Source organism: Thalia democratica, chromosome 3, assembly GCF_965202585.1.
Source record: "Thalia democratica chromosome 3, ktThaDemo2.hap1.1, whole genome shotgun sequence".
NCBI lineage: Eukaryota > Metazoa > Chordata > Thaliacea > Salpida > Salpidae > Thalia > Thalia democratica.
Genome location: NC_139167.1, coordinates 53,070,038 through 53,087,052, shown reverse-complemented (window position 1 = coordinate 53,087,052; position 17,015 = coordinate 53,070,038). Strand labels below are relative to the sequence as shown.

At 25.3% G+C, this 17,015-nt stretch overlaps 1 protein-coding gene across 2 annotated transcripts; it reads right to left on the bottom strand.

Moving 5' to 3' along the window:
• Positions 1-5,832: 5,832 nt before the first annotated feature.
• On the bottom strand, positions 5,833-15,649 carry LOC145831856 (interleukin-1 receptor-associated kinase 4-like). 2 transcript variants are annotated; one of them, XM_082939199.1, is made up of 11 exons: positions 15,446-15,649; positions 14,435-14,519; positions 13,521-13,676; positions 12,956-13,073; positions 11,887-11,999; positions 11,646-11,758; positions 10,766-10,882; positions 9,754-9,864; positions 9,262-9,457; positions 8,840-9,031; positions 5,833-6,019 (listed from the first exon to the last, which is right to left on the bottom strand). In XM_082939199.1, the coding sequence occupies exons 1-11, from the start codon at positions 15,628-15,630 to the stop codon at positions 5,963-5,965; spliced, it is 1,443 nt and encodes a 480-aa protein (XP_082795325.1). In that variant the 5' UTR covers positions 15,631-15,649; the 3' UTR covers positions 5,833-5,962. The 2 variants fall into 2 exon arrangements, with proteins under 2 accessions (XP_082795325.1, XP_082795326.1); XM_082939200.1 differs by lacking the exons at positions 14,435-14,519; positions 15,446-15,649 and adding an exon at positions 14,383-14,394.
• Between the last annotated feature and the right edge of the window lie 1,366 nt (positions 15,650-17,015).

Here is a 17,015-nt window from a genome sequence, read left to right as displayed (position 1 = left end):
GTGCAAAAATGTCTACGCGCAATTTTGACCCGTCCCTGGGTAGGAAACGAAACTCGTGCAAAATTGACCCTCCGTGCTAAATTGTCACTCATGCAAAATTGACCCTTCGTGCATAAGTGTCTGCGTGCATCTTTGTCTGCTCGTGCAAAAATGTACCCTCGTGCAAAAGTGTCTTCGTGCAAAAGTGAACCTTCGTGCAATTTTGTCTACGTGCAATTGTGTGCTCTCGTGCAAATCAGTCTTCGTGCAAAAGTATCTTCGTGCAATTTTGTGTTTTCGTGCAATTTTGTCCACTCGTGCAATTTTGTACGCTTAAACTATCATATCAGAGACAAAAACTTAATATGTTTAACAAGTAAGTTTCAATCATATGATCAGGAACAAAAATTTCAAATTTAGATGTTATAAATATTATGTATTGTAACAATAAATATTGTTTATATAATTATTTGGCAAATATAGCAAAATGTGGAAATTATAACAAAAATGGCTAAATTGAGAAAAATATGGTAACATTTTTACAAGTTGTTGCAATTATGGCAAAATTTAGTAATTTATGGCAGTTATAACATAATATGGCAAATATATTGCACTTCTAATAAAAACTAGCAAAATTGGAAACAATATAGCAAATAAAGAAAATTTTGCCAAATCATGACAAATATGGCAATTATGGAAAATATGTTCTAATTGTAGTAAAAAATAATAAGAAAAAATGTTGTAGTTAGAATATAGATTCAAATAACTAATGGTTTACTTAAACGTATATGTACTTATGTTTATCGATATTATTAAAATGTGTTTAGTTCAAACTAATATATGATAATAACATAGGCTCTACAAAACAGAACTAATTTAATTATAAAATCTTAATATGCAACTAGTGTGAGACTAACGGATTAAGACGCAATAATCTCGAATACGTAAAAAAAAGTGTGGAAAAACAGTATTTTGTTAGTGGCTATTATACAGATTTAACGATTTTTATTTATACAAATGAAGACCTAAATATTTTGTCATCTAATTGCAACTTATTAATCATAATAACTATGCCAAATGTTTAATCAGTAAATTTATTCTTTAAAACATGCAATACTAAACTATTCCAATATCCACCAACAATTGTACATGTTAAAAGCTTTTTTAGTTAAGGCAAATAACTGCATTATCTATTTTTCAAAATAGTTTGCTTGATTAGTCTAATCAATTTAGTAAGTAAAAAAAACTATCAACTGGAGTATTGTGTAGTTATTTTGTAAACTTGTCAAGTATAAATAAGCTAAACCTAAAAATAATTTATAAAAGTATCTTAACTTATGTTTATTACTATACAGCTATATATTTTTCTCGTTAAATAAAAAAAAATATTTTATCTCGAGTACAAACTGTAAAAAAAACTTCTAAATGTGCTGTTTTTGTATAAAGTTGTAATAAGTTTTTTTTTAAATCAAAGTTTGTTTCTAACTTAAACAATGAACAGTTTCAAAGTTTGTAAACTATTCATAGATTAATTTTTTGTAAAGGTTTTTTTATTTCTAAATTTAGCATTTCACAACCTTTTTTCTTGTCAAACGTCTCTTTATTAACAGTTTTTAGGATATTTTTTAGTAATTCGTCGTATCAGTGAAAAACTGATGAAATTATTTGAAGAAAAAACAAAGTGTCTTTTATAGATGACTCCGATGTTGATGGTAGTATCGCAACCCATGTTTCCTTATTAAATAACGAAATTGTATAATCTAAAACGGAGATCCGCATGCTAGTGTCTAGCCTGATGTCGTAAACAACTCTTCGAAAATGATGATTTAAAGAAAGGTTGCATTTTAAACACAGTGAAAAAATACCTCGCTGATTCGCAAACAAAATTCATCAAGTTTATATTCATTTAAAAGGAGAATGCGAAAGGCTTTTTAATAAGGGAGTTTGAGGAAAAACTGGCTGATCTCAGAAATCTAGTTGAATTTAAATGGTCGATTTATTTTGTAAAAAAATCTTCTGCATCACTGAAAGTTGAACGTAATGAATCAAAGACTAGTTCAATCAGTTAGACATGTCCCAGGGAAATTTTTACAACCAGCAGTGAAATTGAAGATACTTCCAAACTTTCTGTTTGTACTTAAAGTTCTGATTCACCTTCGTAAGCAGAATTTTTATTAAATTATATGAAAAGTAAAAAATAAGAAAACAAATTAGCTACCTACCAAAGCCTTGCTGTATGAACGAGATCTTTTGTAATCATTATTGGTTTGTATGTATATTTTTACGATTATTGTACTTGTAGTTAGTTGTAAATAAAAATCAGATAAGTTTATTAAGTTTAAATACAACTAAGTCGTCTGAATATTTTTTTGAAGTAATAATCAATTTATAGCTTTGTTTTTAAATAAACCTTAGTTCTGAATTTTCGACTTGTGTGTTATAGATTAAAATATTTATAACTATCCAGTGCTCTGTTTACAGTTTCTAAATCATTTTGTTTTGCAGACTTCTTTTATATAACTAAAATGTATAAATGATCAATTCGCATCTGTTCTACTTTATTATTGGTAAATATTATAAGACAAATCTAAAAGTTTAAAAAATAAAAATATAATAAAAGCTCAAATTTTACTTCTATTTATAAGAAGTAGGTTTGGGTGTAAAATCCAATGCAATAATTTTAATAATATTTTGAATGAAGTCCGTATCGTATTTAAATATAGTGTATTTTTTATAACTAAAAAGTAGTATACTAAAATCATCTACTTTCATTTAATTTTTTATTGTTGTATATTTATTTCAAATTATGTAACACAAGACTTTCGAATTAACTTTGTTACCAGAACAAAAATGGCATTCAAAAATTTATTTTACGAAATGTTTATAAACATGTGTAAGTTTTCTAGACAGATACTTAATTTAGTTGTTTTAGAAGTTTGTAATCTAATAGACTGGAACTTTTTTAAAAGTAATATTGTACAATTTGAAGTGTTTTTTTTTTTCAAAACATGTATAGATTTGTTTTTTTTTATAATTTAACTGCGCACAAAGAGATGATAAAATTGATATACAGTATATGATAGAGTATATGACTTGTTTTATATATACAGTAATCTCTAGCTTATTTACGCACATTGTGTCCACAGAAAAAGTGCGTAAAGATACGAGAGGTACCAAATATAGTTACTATAATAACTGTTTTTTGATATTGCTTCTAGTAAAAAGCAGACTGGGGGCTTTCCAACTTTCTTCAATTTCTTTACTTAATTTATGAATATGAAAACAAAAGATGAAACTATACATATATAAAAAAAATGATTTAAATTTACATAAAATAAATTTACTAATTAAATTTATAAATTTTAATAATAAGTAGATTTTATCTTTTTTTATATGTGACATATTTGTTATTTAACGTTTATATTCTATTCTATTTAGCAATTTCAATTTGTAATTAAGCATTTGCTTACAATTAAGAAATGGTGTGGTGTCTATATTTAAATTTGTTTCTATAGCCTTTTACAAAAATATGCATTTTGTGCTGTAATGGATGTCTTCTTTTGAACAAAAATCTATAAAATATAAGAAAAATGTTTAATAGAAATTGTTTATGTTACTACAACTTTTTTTAAATTGTCCTTTTCCCACATATGAATAAACCTGTCTTGCATTGTATCAAAGATATATTAATGGATTTTTAGAGTAGGAATGTACGATTCGATAACCGAAAGGTTCCTTTGTACACCAGTTCCTTGACCAAATTTTTTGAGCGTTTTTTTATCGTTCAATAAACAATATAACTTATGAAGCCTATTATACTTGTTTATAAAGTAGTATACATATTAAACTGTTTAATTTATTTCCTTTATCTTTACAAATTATACATGCCAGGTTTATATGATAAAAACTAATTATTTTAGATGAAACATGACCTGATTTTTTTAAGCACTTGTGAATCTATTTCAATACAAATAAAGCTTATCATTCAAAAGCTGAACACAACATAGTGTATATAAATAAATAAACTAAAAATAGCTTTAAAAATATCTGGTAATCGTAGTTTTAGATTTCTATGAAAAAAAAATCCACACAACTTTTTAATTTAGAGTTAAAACAAACATACCTTCATTCAGCCCTAAAACTCTTTAACTTTTAGAAATATAATGTTTTTTTAGTGAGCATAGCAAAGTTTAGTTGGCTACAACAAATCTTAAATATTGAGTTAAAAACAAATAAATAAGACACAGTAATCTATCTACAAGGAAGATTTCTAATTAATAAGTTATTACTTTAAAGAAAAAGATTTACTGAGTTTCACCGTAGAGCGGATTTTCATTGTATACCACGGTTTAATTATTTTCATTTATAGATTATAATTTGATGCTCTTTAAATTAAAGGTTTTTTATTATATTTCTGAATGATTTTTCAAGTTTTATCAACAAAAAACTTAAATAAAATCAATTTTGAAATATTTGTAATTTTTACCATTATTATTTTAACACAGATCTACAATTTGAATATCCGCTCTGCGGTTAAACTTAGGAAGTGTTTTTTCTCTAAAGTAATTATTATTAATACAACAAATCTTGCCTTAGAATACTATTTAAAAATATCTAAAAACAGCCTATTAAATGGTTATATTAGTTTAGTGATCTTGTATCATTCAAGAATTTATTATCATAAAGGATGATGCTCATGTTTGTAAATTTACTTGGAAACGGGTCAAATATGCACGAAAACACTTTTTTACGAAGGGTCGATTTTGCACAACAGTAGAAAAAATATATAGATAAACAACAAAATAAAAACAATAAAAAGTAAAGAGATTTTTTTTAATTACCGACTGAGGGTAACAGTGATAGTAAAAAAAAAATAACAAAAAATTAAAAATTACGACAATCAAAAAAAAAAACAGTTACCGACTGAGGGCAAGGTGTAACAGTAAATGAAAAAAAAATTTTTAAATTAACCTAGTAAAAATTATTAATCAGAAAAAAAAATTAACAAAAAGTTAATTATAAAAAACTAAATAAGATTGCCGACCGACGGTAAGTGGTAATAGTGATAAAATTTAAAAATGAATATTTTTTTTAAAACCTGTACAAAGTGTCTTCGTGCAAAAATTTCCCTTCGTGTAAAAGTGATCTATCGTGCAAAAGTGACCTGTCGCGCAAAATCGACGCCGTGCAAAAGTATCTTTGTGCAAAAGTGTCTTCGTGTAACAGCGTCTTCTTGCATATAAGACACCTTAACAATTTATTGTAATAGAAACTCTCTAAGAAATTGGCAAAACTTCTGAAATGAAATAATTTTTTTAATAGTTATGGTAGTGTAATAGTCGTAGTTACTAAATAGCACAACCACTAACTTAACTTTATTTACTTAACTTTGATTATTACATTATTAAGTACGTTGAATATGATATGTTTTGTCTTTTTGTTCAAAGTTTCAAAGCCTCTTAAGTAACATTTATTATCAGTTTTTATCCCTTTTACTATGATATAATTTTAGATACTTTGATTTACTTTCAATATAGCACAGAGGTAGGAAAACGAAGGCCCAAGAATCAGACCTGGACCACAACTTAAAGTTGAGATCAGGTTCTGCAAAACAATTCAACTTTTGACGTATACAAATTTATATTTGTAATAAAATAACATTTATTACAACCATGTCTTTGCCAACATATGTAAATTTTACTTCAAGTTAAGAGTTACAAAAACAGTTGCAGCATAATATTTCTATTTGAAAATAAAATATAACTAAAAAATAAAACAAAATTTTCATTCTATAAACATCTAAAAATAGTACTGATTAAAAAAAGTTTTGGCTTTTTGAAACATGATTTTGTATTGGTTATTTTGTTTACAACTTCAATAAAAAAAAACTGTGCAACATTGTATTATGATTAAACTTTGAACGCAATTAAATTATGATTAAAAAATAAAAGTCTTAGTTCAAAAAGTTGAAAGTAAAACAAATTTATTCAGGTTCGTTGGCTGTGCAGGATTGCAACATTTTTGTAAGATCTTCTGAAACCTAGAAAAAAAACTTAGTTTTATTAATTTAGTAAGTTTTAGATGAACTCTTTTAATTTTAGTGAACAAGTCTGTCAAAATTTAAAGTTTAATAGGTCTAAAAATTATTTACTTTAACTCGTAAAAGCCTTTGAAGTATGTTTGATCTAAAACAGATTATGTATTTTTTTTCCGCATGAAACTGACTTGAAATGTTAATATAACTAAACAAAATTTTTCTTATGTTAATTAAAAGTTTATGTTTTTATAACCGTAAAAATAAAAGGAATTTAGGATAGTTTTCTGTATAGAAAAGTTTTGTTATTTTTCTTATCTATTTTTTATTCTATTTATGTAGTTGTACTTACGTTACATATTTTCTTATTACTTATACATTGCATGATAAACATTTACAGTAACCTGCCAACTAGGTACGCACTTTGAACACAGCACAAAAGTGCGTACCCAACCGGCAAAGCGTACCTAAGAAATTTTGGTTTTTATTTAGCTACCGTAAGCCTAATACAAGCTATTTAAAGTCACTAAAGTTTACAAATGATAGAAAAGTCCTTAAAGACAAAAACACTCATCATAAAAAAAACATATACATTGGAAGTTTTTAAAAAAAATTTTAGTATTTATCTAACTTATGTATTTACATATAAAAATTTATTCATGTATGTGGTTTATATTCAACCCAGAACTTTTTTAAAATATATCTTGTATCTCCTTGGACCTTTAATTTACATAGCACACATAATTATGTAATTAATAATTGCAAATAAATAAATAATTTTGAAAATATTGATCATGCTTTTATTTAATTGTGTTTACTAGTTTAGGGTTCTAAAATTTAAAAGAAAAGCAAGCAAAAATGTCTGCGAAACCTAGATGATGAGCTACACTAATAGAAATATTTTTCAAAAAAATTTAGTCCTAAATAGATATCTATAGCAATGTTATTTAATTTCATTAACATCGCTTTTTTATACAATTTTCACAGTTATGATACAATCATTGGGAATCTAAACGTTGATTTCACTGTTTATTATTTTCTTTAACCTATTTCTATTTTTTTTTTAGAATTATATGTTTAGATATGGCCCCTGGTATATAACATAATTTTTTTTTCTTTTTTAAACTTGAATTGTCTTGTTACTGCTACAGAAATACTTAACACTATATAATTATATACAACATATAGAACTCTCAGACTTCTAGTTCACACAGTACTAATTGTTATAATAACTTTAACTACAGCAACACTGGTACGCTCATTTTATGATACACACTTATAAAACTTTTAAATATACTAGCCTCTTTGCAAACAATTCTTCAATGCGACAACTGGAAAGTACAATACTGATAAGGAACAATTCAAAAAAAAAAAGAGCTTTAAGAATTTTCTATCATTTGTACTGACAAATTTGTTTCAAATTAAGATTTATAAATAATTCGCAAATCGGTCCAGGACACAAGTCAGTTGTTTTTACTAGTGATTTTTTCCCTGCATCAATAGATACAAAAAAATAAATTAACGATGGTTTAAAAATCTACCAGTTTATTGCAACATTTTGTTCAAATTAATTTCGGACAACCGTCTTTCATCAGTGAACTTTAAAACTAGTAGAACTAAACACATTCATGCAACAAAAAAATAAATAAAAGTTAAAAAACAATATATAAGAAAAAATAATTTGCTGCTGAAACAAGTTAATTTAATTCTTTATATAATTTTTGTATTATTATCTTACTTAGATTTAAGTTTTGTTTCAAATAGTTATTTTTATTTAGGGATTAAACTATTTCTCTTTGATAAAAAGTTTGTAAGATACAGCTTCTTATTAATATAGGTTTTTATAATTACTTTAAGTATTGTTTGGGAAAAGTTTTTATTTATATTTCGCCGATAGCAGTAATTATTTATTAACAATAACTTACATCAAACATTTCTTTACTAAGATAGGTTTTAATTTAAAGTTTATAACGGTAAAGTGTTTGTTTTTATACGCATTTTATTTTAATTTACTTTTACATACAAAAATATCATTACAATGTAAAAATCATCTAGCTTTTAAATTTTAGTTTTATACACATTTTTAAACTACTACGTCATAATATATTTTTTAACTTTTATTTATTTTTTTGTTGCATGAATGTGTTTAGTTCTACTAGTTTTAAAGTTCACTGATGAAGGACGTTTGTCCGAAATTAATTTGAACAAAATGTTGCAATAAACTGGTAGATTTTTAAACCATCGTTAATTTATTTTTTGTTTCAAATTAAGAAATTTTCAAGTATCTGAACTGAAATAAAACCAAAACTTTGCCAATATTTCAAAAAAAAAAAACTAACTTAGTCTGACACTTTTTCTTGAATTTAGGAAGAAGTTAATAGAAAACACATTAATGTATTCAAACTTAAACAAGTATGTATTTAAATAATATGCAAACTTTATATAAAAATCTAACTCTACAAGGAAGTTAACGTAGAATGTTTACTATTAAAAAAAACCATAAGAATTCACTGAAAAAGCTTTCCATAAGTAAAATATTAAATAAATCTCTTGGATGAATTTTTGACAAAGAGCAAGTAAAAGTTTTATAGAAATAATATAACTTTTTTAATCGTAAATAACTTTAGCTGACGGTAGTTTATCAATTTTTTTTGCATTTTAATTAAAATTAAAACCTTCTTTACATAAAATTTAAATATTACCTTCATGAGTTATAGCATTTAGGTATAGTGAAAAAAACTGACAAAAAAATTCTCAACAATTTTTTTTTTCAATTTACAAGATTATAACTAAACTTCTACTATTAAAACTCTTACATTGACTCACCTGATCAATCTTAGCCCTCCTTTTGTACTTGTGGTTAAGACACTCCTCCGCAATTTCCAGCAACCTTTCACCGCACGAGGGAAGCACAGAGCAATGTGTGACGTCATCAGTTTCGTCGCAGTAGAGAACGATGTGGCTGGGCTGTCGGGATTCGTCCATAACTTTCAAGTTGGTCACCACTTCCAGAATCACCTGTTAAGTTAAAAAATAGTAAGATTAAAAGTGATCAATTAATGTTTTGTGGCACTGTATGTTAAACAACTTTTCAATTTTTTAACTTTTTTTATGAGAAGGTAAAAACTTTATAACAAGTGTTGAAGTGAAATTTGTTTTACTCATATCAATACAGAAGATATTTATACTAAAAAGCAAACTTTTAAAATTTTCGGGTTGTATTTAAGTAATAAAAAATAAAATCTCACAATTCCGAAACTGTACACATCCATGGCGGGGCTTATTTTGCCCAGCATGCTCTCAGGTGCCATGTATACCATGGTTCCCACCGGGTTGCCCGTCATGTCCGTTGTCGTGGTATCCGAACCTGGAAGATCCTGACTTCTGATCAACCCAAAGTCACCGATCCGCAGGTTCATGTTTTCGTCGAGTAAGATGTTAGAGCTGGAAGCATTCGTGAAATTAATGAAACTTGTAACTTCCAAAAGGATTTAAATTTAATAAGCTGTGTATATAAACTAAAAAAAAATATTAAAATCCTACTGAGCAAACTTTTAAAATAAAATTTATAAGTTTTATCTTATTTATTAAAGCACCTTTAATCTGAATTTTCAAAGAAGCTTTGCATGAAAAAATAAGGCTGATTACGTTCGATAAACTAAATATTTTTTGAATGCGTAGTGTCAATAAATTTATTTTTCAAATGCATAATATCAATAATTTTTTTTCAAAAAAATTACGATTTTATATCTCGGTGAATGAGTAATTTATTGTGCAGATATTGAATTCCTGATGATGTTTCTTTTAATATTTTCAGTCTTTCAAACGTTGACAGATCCTTTATTTCCTCCCTTTATAAAAAATGTACTTTTACAGATTTCAGTTTGTTTACAATTAACTTATATTATTTGTCAAATTAAGCTACTTTTAACCTGTTAAAATAACTTTTAAAGACTACTATCATTCGTGCTTAATAAAGCAAATAAATGTTCTAACTATAATTACTTTATTCACTAAATGCAATGAAACCAGCTGTAAAGACTGTTTTAGTTATAAAAACGGAATTTTGCCAAAGAAACCACAATAACGTGACTTTAAATTTTAGAGCAGATAGAAGTTTGATGAATTAAGTACTAAAGAAACTTTACATTACTAGTTGGTTGAACTTTACTATAAGTAATTTACTTCTTTATATAATTAAAACGCTAAGATGATTCAAAATTAACTAATTACAATCTGTAGAAAAACTATTTAATTGAAAACTAAGTTCAAACTTATTTTTTATTATTCAACCAAAGTTTAATGTTTATAGTTTAAAATAAATTTAGCTATTATTCTAGCAGCTAAACAAAAAAAAATATCTTAAAAAGAGAATAAAAAGAAACAAAAACAACATCTAAAGAAAGTTACAACTTAAAACCTTTCATTGTAAGTGTAAGTAGACATATAAAACTTTTAATAACTAATAAATTTGCTAGTAATATAGTATAAAAATTTAAAGTCGCATAAAAATAAAACCTGTTCAATGTATTGTTAATTTAAGAAAAATGAAATTGTGCAGTATCCAGGATTATCAATTTACAAACCACACGACTAGAACCTTTTTAGATAAACTTCAGTTTAAATTAAGAAAAAAAGTTGAGTGAATATCTGATTCCAAGTATAAAATAAAAAAAAAAACTTAAACTCTATTTTAATTAGTTTAACTTAGTAAATTTCTTTATACGTAACAAAAAACAGAAACAAGCTCACCTTGATAACTGCAAATTGTGACTAAGTGAACCGTTGACCATGTAATGGTACATTAGACACCATTGCGGTCCATCACAAGAGTATCCCAATATTGATAGTATGTTTGGATGTGACAATCTGAGTGAAAAAAAGTACTATTAGGAATAAAGGTAAGGAATTAGTTGTAGTGTTTTTTTTTTCTTTAAAGTTCCCGTAGCGAACATTATTCTCGGAAAGCATTTTATTGTTTAGAAACTAAATCGCTAAGTAACGAATAATATTTACTGTATAAAATACAATGTCTATATACAGGGTCGCCACTCTTTGAAGCAAAAAAGTCAGTCTGATGTACATCAAATTAAACTAATTCAGTCTGAGTTTTTGAGGTTATTGATAAAGGTAGTATGAGCCAAAACCTAAAAAAAACCTGTTAATAAAGCTTATATACCAAAATAATAACAAAATAAGTTAATAAGAACACAAGTTTTAAGAAAAAAGAAAACTTGAAGTCAAAAAAAAAACACTAGCCTAAAATTTCAAAAATTCCAAACTAGCCTTAGTTTTTCAAAAATTTCAAACAAGCCTGACTTATCTTAAGTTACATAAGTGTGTTGCAACACTGAATATATGATAAACTAGTAATTCTGAGTGAAAAACATTTACTTTTATATCACAAAAGAACCAAGAACATTGAATGTTATATACTTTTATAAATAGTAAATGTCTAACAAAGTATAACATAACTTTTTTTGAGAGAAATGAAAATACAAGGCAACGTAACGTCTAAAAGAAATGTTTGTTATTTGAAATAATTATTATTTATAAAGTTATAATTTTATTATAAGGTTAATTTAAAAAAATATTTTTATTAAAAAAAAAATAGCTGAAGTAGTTAGCTAACTCTGATATTGTTTCAATTTCTTTCTTAAACTGACAAGCAAATAATTCTTTATTTGGTTGATTATCTAACTTCAGTCTTTTTATTGCAACTTTTATGCTTTTGTATGTTGGGATCTGACAGCAGATAAAATTATTTTTGACATAAATAAAATAATAGTTGTAAAGCAAATCTTTATAACTTCAACAAAAATACTTTTGAACACTATATAAAACACTCTGCATATTGTATTTGAGCAAGCAACCTCACTTGAAATGAGTCCTTTGTAAACTGATCCGAAAGCACCCTCTCCCAATTTGAACAGCTCATTGAAATTTCTTGTCATTTGCAGCATATGTGAGTATTGGTAATGCTGTACTGCAAAATAGTTGTTCAACAAAAAGTATTCTAAAATCTAATTTTACAGCTAAAGTATATCAAATAAGTTTTTACTTGAATTCTAAAAAATCTTAATCATTCGAAATTAATAAACAATGTCTTTCGGACTTCATTATACTCCTGACTAATAAAAAAAGATATTTTATTAAAAAGTTTAGTCTAGAACAAAATGAGTTTATTTAGTCAAAAAGTAACGGTTTTTAAAAGAGCCGTTAGTATTTTGCTAATAAATGATTAAAACTAAGAGCTTTAATATACAGCATGTTATGTTCAGTATATTAAAAAAATAAGAACACTAAAGTAAATCCATTAAAATATAAAAAGAAAGCGTATTAGAATTAAAAGCAAAAACAAACATAACATTTTTTAACAATTTTATTTTTATTATTAAAATTTAGTATATTTACAAATTTGCTTGGTAATAAACTAGAACCAAACTAAAATAATTTTACAACTTAATCAAGATAACATTTTTTTAGAAAATTTGTTTAATAAAACACACTAAACTGTTTCGACCTAAAAATAATTTTAAACGTGTATAAAATTTTCATCTAGTTTACTACAAACAAAAATTTCTATACATTTTAAAAATTAATTGATTTGATTAACAGCTTTGTTTAAAAAGTTGAAAGTTTTTAGCTTTAAGAAAACAAAATACCAGAAAACTTCTTAACATGTAAAAATATAAATAAATTATTTGCTCTTAATTTATTCATAAACAAGTGAATAGTACTAATAACTTTACATAGTTAGCTTCCTAAAAGCTAAAAGTTATTATGATGTCGTTTCTCTTTAAAATCACTATATACAATAAGTTATTGTTGTATGCTATGTAGTTTATTATACTGTAAAATATAGTTTTGAAATTTAGATTTCGTTATGTTTCTCTATAAAAATATTGTAACATTAGATTCAAAAATAATTTAAAGAAATACTTTTGAAATTGTTTGTTGAAATTGAATGTAAAAATTCTTCAGATAATTTCAAAAAGCTTTCATCACGACAAGTGCTAAGCTCCTTGTTTGCATCAATATTACCTTCAAACGCTGAATGCTGAAAAACGATGAGTATTTTGTTTAAGCTTAATTTTTACATTGAAGTAAATTGTACACTTCCAATAATCAAAAATAAAAATGTTTTTTAAGCTTTTAAATATTATTCTGAAAATGTACTATCAAAGCAAAAACTAAAAATTAGTAAACTTTTGAATTAAATTGGTTTTCAAATTTGTAAAGTAAATTTTACTCAATATTTATCGTAGAGAATTAACAGTAAAGAAAGAAAAGCTTTTTAAGTTTTAACAAAAAATAAAGTACGTAAAACTTTAATTAGAAACAAAGTTCTTAGGAACAGTTTGTTTATATACTAATAGATTACAGTAGCTTTATAAAGTGATAGTAATATCAACAAAAAGTTTATCTTTTATACAAAAACAAAATACTTAAATATTTTAACTACAACAAAGCTTTAAAGAAAAAGTTTTTTATAATAATACATTACAGTAGCTTTATGTAGTGAAGTGTGCTCAACAGGTACTCTGCTAGTGGATGGAAAGTCACACAATATTTCTTCATATTTTGGTAATTGTGGCATCAAGTTCTTTACTCTATTGGCAGAGCTATGCAGGTTCAATGACTCCAACACTGATAGTAAATCCTATAATTTGATACTCAGTTAATATACTTAATCTTCATATTATAAAGTTTTTTAAAATGTCTAAGTAGTTAATCATAAAAATTAATAATATTTAAAGAGTAATTTAAAACTTTTAACTTATCATTTACTATGAAAAACTTTATTAATTTAAAATAATTATATATCAGTTAACACTTTTAAAAGATAACTTGATTAAAGTACAAACTGTTGTAAACACATTAAGGTATACTTTAAATTTATATACATATGGGTCAAAATTGCACTAAGATACTTTTGCACAAAGACAAAGTTGGACGAGGGGACAAAATTTCACAAAGACAATTTTGCACTGAGGGTCAATTTGCCCGACAATAAAAAAAAAAACAAAAAAAAAAACTAAAAGATAAAATAAAAAAAAAGTTACTGACCTAAGGTAAGGGTTAACAGTGATATTGAAAAAAAAATTAAAAATAATATAAATTGAAAAAAAAAATAACGTGTGCAAAAATTTTCACTCATGCAATAGTGTCTTCGTGCAAAAGTGACCCATTGTGAAAAAACGTCTTTGTGCAAAGTTATCTTTGTTCAATTTTGTACCCTTATGCAATTTTGTACAGTTGTGCAAATTTGACAACTACCCACATATATACCAAACACAGTTTAAAAGTATATACATTAATAACACTGTTTTACTTAAAAAAAAACATGATAAAAATACTTTACTTACTTTCATTAATGTCAAACAAAAACTTGATTTTATATCTTAAAAAAGTAAATACTTTAACAGTGCAATTGTAGGTACCCCAAGCATCCATAACAGCTATTGTTGGGCTCTCACCTCTGTAAGCAAGTGATTCAAATTTCCTGTAAATTTACAATACTTATAACTTAAATACAAAAACATCTTCAAAAAGTAATCAACTTATTGAAATGTTAGTAGTACTATTATATACTTTTTAAAATCTGTGTTACTAATTTAACATAGAAAATTGTTTTTTTTTTGTTCTCAATAACTTGAAAAATTATAATATGTTTTAAATAACGTATACTGGTGTAAAATATATTTAATTTAAAAAGGTGATAGTTAATCATTGTTTATAAAAACAATAGTTGACCATGGATTGTTTTATGTTTTAGTTTATCTTAACACTAAAATAAGACTCAGTACCTAGCTAAGGACTTTATTTAAGTTGCTAATCAAAAAACAACAGTTTTTGTGTAAAAGTAGGTATACTGTAAAAAACTAAATACATTATGAAATTAGAATCAAGAAACGCTTGCTAAATTCTAAAGACTTGAAAAAAAAAGCACTTCTAAGAAAAACTAGACTAAAAAGAATTATGATAGAAGAGGGCCTAATAAACAACCATGTATGTGTATAACAGTACAAACAAAGATGAACTAAAATAAATAAAATTTTATAATGTGACTTGCAAAAACAAAAGCAATTTTAATTAACTTCACCAAATTAAATTTATGTGAATTGAAGAAACTTAACTAGAACTTTTCATGTTCGTTTAAAGCATTGTTTTTCTTTAAATAATATTTTTTTTTTTAAAGATTGTTTCAAATTTTTCAAGTAATTCTTTAGAAATTTACTGTTTGATATTTAAAATATAACTAATTTAAAAACTTGACACTACTGTATCAGAATAAGTTTGTGTTTTTTATAGATCTAAAAGATTTTTTAAAATTTAAGAAAAAAAATTAGATTATGATTTTTAAATTTAATTGAATTACTTTTGAGTATACTTTATGTTTGAACTAAAACTTATATTTAATTTTATAACCTTATTTCATTCATGCTGAATCTAGGTGTAGAGTTGTTCAAACTAATAGGAATTTTAGTGACAAAATCTTTCCAATTAGTAGAGCTTCCTGGAGAATCAAGTTCATTAGCAATAAAGTTAAAAAGTGACCAAGGTAAATCTCTTATGTAACTGTCTAACGTTACTACTTTTCTTGGTTTGATCATTTTGCTTTATAACATTTAAAGTTCTACAAAAATGTTTTTTTTTTAAGTTTTGTCCTAGCAAGGTTAAATTTGCTTAACTTATATAATCTACTTTCTACAACTATAAATGTAGAAAACTATATAAGTAATTCATTTAAACTAATTTACATAACATAAAAGTATATTTTTACCAAAAGTTTACAAAAATACTATTTTATAATTGCATAAAATTTCTAGTGCTATATAACTTTTTTAAGACTCTACATTTTTTACTTTTACCTAAAAATTGTTTAAGAAATTCTAAAATTAAGAAAAGGTATATTTATCTTCTTTTAAATCAGGGTTTCCGAAATTGGGCCAAGTGGCCCCCTTGGGGGCCATGACAGATACTTAGGGGGCATGAGCAGTAAAGGAGTCACAGGGGGGCTATGAAGTCATGATTTGAAACTTACACTAGATATTCTCGAGTTGCAGATGAAGAGCAAAAAAAGGTCTAAGGTGTTTTTAATGGTAGTTTAGAAACTTAACTAGATATTTTTGAGTTGCAGATGAAGAGATTAAAAAAATTATTTTTGAGTAATGTTGTTGAAGGGGGCCATGGCTTTTTCAACTTCTTTAAAGGGGGCCATTCGCAAAAAAGTTTGGGAAACCCTGTTTTAAATAAACTTACATATATTTATGAAAGATATTTTTAACTTTTTTTTCAAGATAAATCAGTTAAATGGTTTTTCATTTATATGTAATTAAAAAATTTAAATGACAATAAGTATAAAAAAATGTAAACAAGTTTTTTTTTAAGCAAAAATCTAAAGACTTTCAAGGCTATGATCTAAATCTAAAAGTTTATGAAATTTAATGATCTTTTAAAACTCTGGCCTCTGAGTAAAACACTTTCTTTTTGTAAGATGACTTTTGGATAAGCTTTAAACTTTTCTATTATTTTTTATTTTCTTATAATATAGAACTTTATAATTCAAAACATTTTTCTTTAGGTTCTAATCAATCTGAAATAATTTTATTTAAAATAATTTATATCAATTACTTGCTCTACTTTTGCATAACGTTCAGGGTTGAAAAAAAGAGAGTTAGTATTAATGTTTTTATTTCAGAAAAAAAAAGTAACTCAGAACTAACAAATATATATATTTATTTGCTGCTTATCACAATGAAAATATAACTGTATACTACTTAAAAATACTGCATTTAACATCATTTGCCTTGGACATTTCCTAGATAAAAAATTGATAAAAGGAAAAAAAAAAGTTAATAAGAATGTGAATTACAACAAATTTAATTAAACTAAAATAGTTTAATTAAATTTGTTGTAATTCACATTCTTTTTAATTTTTTTTTCCTTTTATCAATTTTTTATCTAGGAAATGGCCAAGGCAAATGATAGTGTTATA